Raw genomic sequence first — 4,833 nt, forward strand, 5'->3', positions numbered from 1 at the left:
AACATCGCACAAGAAAATCCATTTTGAGCTTCTCCATTACATCAAGACCACAATGCATGTATTTGTGTCTAGTTTTTCCTAACAACTTCCCCAATCCTAAATACTTACGATCTTCATAAACACTTCTCCACTTCTTTTGAACAACATTCATTTTATGCATCCCTCCGAATGCATCCCCATAAAACTTTCTTAACCTCAAGGTATTTTTAGTTAATCTCTTAAGCATACATATGGAAAAATAACCTAGAAAAAAAATACAATAAATAAATAACAACTTGGCAAATTGCCTTATTCTTGAGTCTTTGATGATTTGGAACTTTTCTTCATATTTCTTGATCTTCATAGCTTTGTAGACTCTTACTCAAACTTTGCAAATTTTTTTACTTTTCTTTTTTTCACTTTTTTTTTTCTTTTTTTCACAATTTTTTCATTTTTTTATTTCTTTTCTCACTTTTTCGCTCAAAACTAAAAATACCTAAAAAACTTATGCTTAAGCAAGGGAACTTAACTTCAACCCTTATTGGTTACAGGTATTAGTCTAATGGTGCAATGACTACATAAGCTCTCCTGGATATATTTCTAGTACACGATGCTAAACATATTATGGCCCTCAAACTAAGCAAGGTCGTGTTTTTGTTTCTTGATTTCAGTAGGATAGGGAAGCCATAAATACACTATAACATATGTTGGCTCAAATAAACATTGAGGCTCGCATCGGATTGTCCCACACATGCTAGCAACCTAGATATCAACATAACAATTTTTTTTTTAACTAGATTAAATTTTAGATTATTATTTCAAATCTTTCTAATAAATTTTTAAATCCCAGTCATCATTTTTTCAATTTTTTAATCAGTATGTTTGCATTCCTATATTCAACCCCCTACCCCACACTTAAATGATGGAATGTCCCCATTGCATGCTAAAACAATAAAAGAACATAAAGTTAAAGATGAGAAATTGGAAGAGACTCCCCTAGGGTAGTAGTGGTGAGATCGAATTCTTGAAAGTGTGTGGAAAAGCTTGGACATGTCATATAATGGCTAGAAACAGTACTTCTGAACTCTTCTCTCATGCATGTGAATGTAAATGTAAATGTGTCAGATCAAAATAAACCAAAGAACCATCTTCAAAAAGTGTGTTGATCGTGGGCCACGACGTGGGAAAGCAACGCCACGTCATGGTGTCGAGGTAGAAGTCATGATGATCATAAAAAATAAGAACATTGGCATGGTTTAAAGATGTCACAACGTGTGTATAGATCGGATGAAATTCAATTGCAATAAAGGCAAATGCCACGACGTAGTGATGATGGCCACGTCATGGTGACTTCTCAGAATGCCAATTAGACCCAAAATTATTCATCGTTTCTTCTTAATGGCTGAGGATCATTCCCAAAGTATTCTTTCTGAAAAATTTATTCAAAACTCTTCTCTTCACTAGGTGGGAACCCCACACTTATTCAAAAACATGGTCTTCAATTATAATCTTTAAAGAAAAGTTGCACGGCTTTTGCATCTATTAAGCTCCTTTACTGCTTCAATTACGTTCAATACTATAAAATAATATAAAAAAAACTAGAAAGACACATGATCATTTGTTAAAGTAACATAAAAACTAAAAACAAAACAAAAAAACTAAAAGAAATCAAAAGTAAAAGAAATGAAAACGCAAACTCTTAAAAATCGGGTTGCCTCCCGAGAAGCGCTTCTTTTGTAAGAGAAGTGAGTCGGACTCCTTCCCATTCTACGTTGCTGCGGTTGGGAGTGGGATCTCCATTTTCACATTTTTCTCTTTCCATTTGTGCTTGTATGCTTGAACCCGACGAATGTACACATTTTTTAATTTTATTTCTTCTTTTGATTAGCGCTCTCCGCATGTTTTCGTTTCACTCCCTTGTTTTTCTTTTTCATCTTTTTACTCTTCTTCTCTTCTTCATGATCCTACTTGTCTAACTCCATCTTTGTAATTGATAGCTCCTTTAATTCATCAACCATTTTTCATCAATCATTTCCTCTTTGCCACTCGAATCATCTTCTTCTTTATCACTCTCTTCATCCACTTGAAACTTGGGAGTAGTGAACGCCAATACCTCAAAAGTCATAGGAATTGAAGCTCTAGGTTTGGAATATCTTACTTTTCCCACTCGAGGTTTCTCCCAAACTTTCAACTCTTCTTCCATCAACTTTTCAATCTCCACAAGCTCATTAATATTGTCTTCCTCCAAATTATTCTTCTTTAACACTTCATCTTTTGACATGTCATTACTCACTCTTTAACTCATTACAAAAGTGATTTCTTCATCTTCTACACGAAATGTGAGCTTGGAGTCATGAATATCAACAAGGGCTCGTGCGTTACTAAAAAATGGTCTTCCAAATATGATGGGAAGGTCTTCATCTTCTTTCATATCTAAAACCACAAAATTGATTGGAAAAATAAATTTCCCAACTTTCACCAACAAATCTTCAATGATGCCCCGTGGGTTTGTGATTGAGTGATCCGCCATCCGAAGTGTCATCTTTGTGTTTTGTAGCCTTGTTAGACTGAGCTTTTTATAGAAAGAATATGGCATAAGATTGATGCTTGCCCCCGAAATTGCTAGAGCATTTATAAAAGTAGAATTTCCAAATTCACAAGCAAAAGTTAATTGGCCCGGATCTCCCATTTTGATTGGTACCCCATTCATGATTGTGGCAACACAACTCATTTAACACTATTGTGGAAGCCTTCTCCAATTCTTTTCTATTGGTAATAACATCTTTAGCAAGATTAGGAAGCTAGGCCATTGATTCGAGGAAAGATGCGTTGATTGAGAGAGATAGAACTTGCTCCATGAACTTCTTTTGTTCCGTCTCCAGATTATGCTTAATCGCTTGAGATGGGAATGGTAAAGGTAGCTGATATGAATTCAGAGGAGAAAAATTTTGATTCGCCAGTGACCATGTCGTGGTAAGGTCACCACGACGTGGTGAATCATCATAATTCGATTCATATTTTTCTTTTTTAGCTTCGGGCTTCTCTTCTTCCAAATCAGAATTAGGCTTTGTAGTGCCTATAACATGGGTCATAAATGGCTCAAAATGAACCTCTTTTTTAGTAAAAATCGCCATTATATGGGATTGGGATTTCGGGTCGAGATTTCTAGGAGGTAGTCGTTCGTTAACTAGTGTTGTTAATTGCCCAAATTGAGTTTGTATGTTATTGATGGAAGCTTGATGATTTCTCACATTAGCATCAGTAGTTTCATGCCTTTTTTCTGAGGCTTCCATAAACCTATTAAGTATGGACTCAAAATCCATCTTTTTCTCGGGTGGTGGTTGTTCTTTTTGGTAGTAGCCTCTACCAGTTTGTCGATATTTCTCATCCTTTTGCTTCTTGTACTCGTCATATGGCAACCACTCTTTATTCGGCTTCCATCTTCATCATACTTGTCACCACTAGAGTAAAACACTTGTTCTTTCTTGTTCCCGTTCTCATCCAAATCGTAATCCTTCGTTAAATGTGGTCTATGGAAATTGTCGCAACCAACACGAATTGCATGGATAGATTGATCCATCTTCGTCATTCTCCGATCCATATTCTCTAATTTTGCCAAAACCACAACTAAGTTCTCGTTCACTCCATCTCCTTTACCTCTAGTAACATCCTCTCGTGGGTTACGATACTCACATGAGTGCTTTGCGAATTCTTCGATTAATTCCTTTATCATGGCCGATTCTTTCTTCGTCATTGGTCCTTGAGAGTCAAAAAGTAGCCTTGTTGTGACATTCACCTCATCATAGAAAATTGACACTTCTCGTTGGACATTCAAATCATGTTGAGCACAACTCCTAAGCAACCCTTTGTATCTCTCCCATGCTTCAAACAACGATTATCCGACTTGTTGAAAGTTAGCAATCTTTTTCTTTAACTTTAAGATCTTTTAAGGCTGGCTAAATTGCTCAATGAAAGCGTCAAGAAGATTTTCCCAAGTAGTAATGGATCCGGGCGCAAGTGATTTTAACCAAACTTTAGTTTCACCGGTAAATGTCACTGAAAGCATCCTAAGTAACACCGACTCTCATGGCACATTTGGAACATTGAAGTAGTTTGAAATGTCCTTTACTTCATCAATATGTTTGAATGCGTCCTCATACTCTTTCCCGACGAAAGGTATGTCCTTGAGCATTGATAGAATATGCCCCGTGAGTTCAAAACTTCTTTTAGCTGAAATCTTCGGCGGTAGAAGTCCTGGTCCATTATCTTCATGTATCCTCTTCTTGTAATCTCCCATAGTCATCCTTGTGATGCCCACCATCTCTTCAACCTCGCTCTTTATCTCTTCGTATGAACTTTCTTCAGTAGATGATTCTGGCTCATATCTTACTTCCTTCTTGCTTGGAGTCTTTTTAAAAAGTTCGAATTTTTCGGTTTGAAAAGTGTTGGTAGACCTGCCGCCCTTCTTGCCTTTCTTCTTTTAGAAAGCTGATTCTTAATCTTCTAGTGGAAGAACTATTGGAGTCTTGGATCCTCAGGTCATAAATCACTAAAAGAAAAGCAAAATAAAACAAAACGTGTAAAACGAATATACAATACTAAACTAAAAATCGTCTGAGACGTGAGCGCGGCGTGGCACAGATGACCACGACGTGGTTGCACCTCAGAGAGAAAAAAAAAATTACAGAAAGATAACTTTTTTTGCAGTTTTTACCGTATAAAAAGGATCGAATAACTAAACGCAATTAAACTATAAATCAAATAAGCCATTCCCCTGCAACGACGCTGATGTGAATATTTAATGCACTAGTGTTTTTTTTTATAATTCCTAATTTATCGCATCTAAACCCCACC

The 4,833-nt window shown here is 36.3% G+C and overlaps 1 protein-coding gene and 1 non-coding gene across 2 annotated transcripts; one reads left to right on the forward strand and one right to left on the reverse strand.

Moving 5' to 3' along the window:
• Nucleotides 1-2,275: 2,275 nt before the first annotated feature.
• Nucleotides 2,276-2,668, reverse strand: LOC145121823 (uncharacterized). Its single transcript, XM_079057522.1, has one exon. The coding sequence runs from the start codon at nucleotides 2,666-2,668 to the stop codon at nucleotides 2,276-2,278; it is 393 nt and encodes a 130-aa protein (XP_078913648.1).
• A 1,144-nt stretch (nucleotides 2,669-3,812) lies between these two features.
• Nucleotides 3,813-3,916, forward strand: LOC145123178 (small nucleolar RNA R71). Its single transcript, XR_013715049.1, has one exon. It is a non-coding gene; the product is annotated as a small nucleolar RNA R71 (small nucleolar RNA).
• Nucleotides 3,917-4,833: the final 917 nt, after the last annotated feature.

The sequence above is a fragment of the Lactuca virosa genome, chromosome 6, assembly GCF_052849685.1.
Source record: "Lactuca virosa cultivar CGN04683 chromosome 6, Lactuca_virosa_CGN04683_v6, whole genome shotgun sequence".
Classification (NCBI taxonomy): Eukaryota; Viridiplantae; Streptophyta; class Magnoliopsida; order Asterales; family Asteraceae; genus Lactuca; species Lactuca virosa.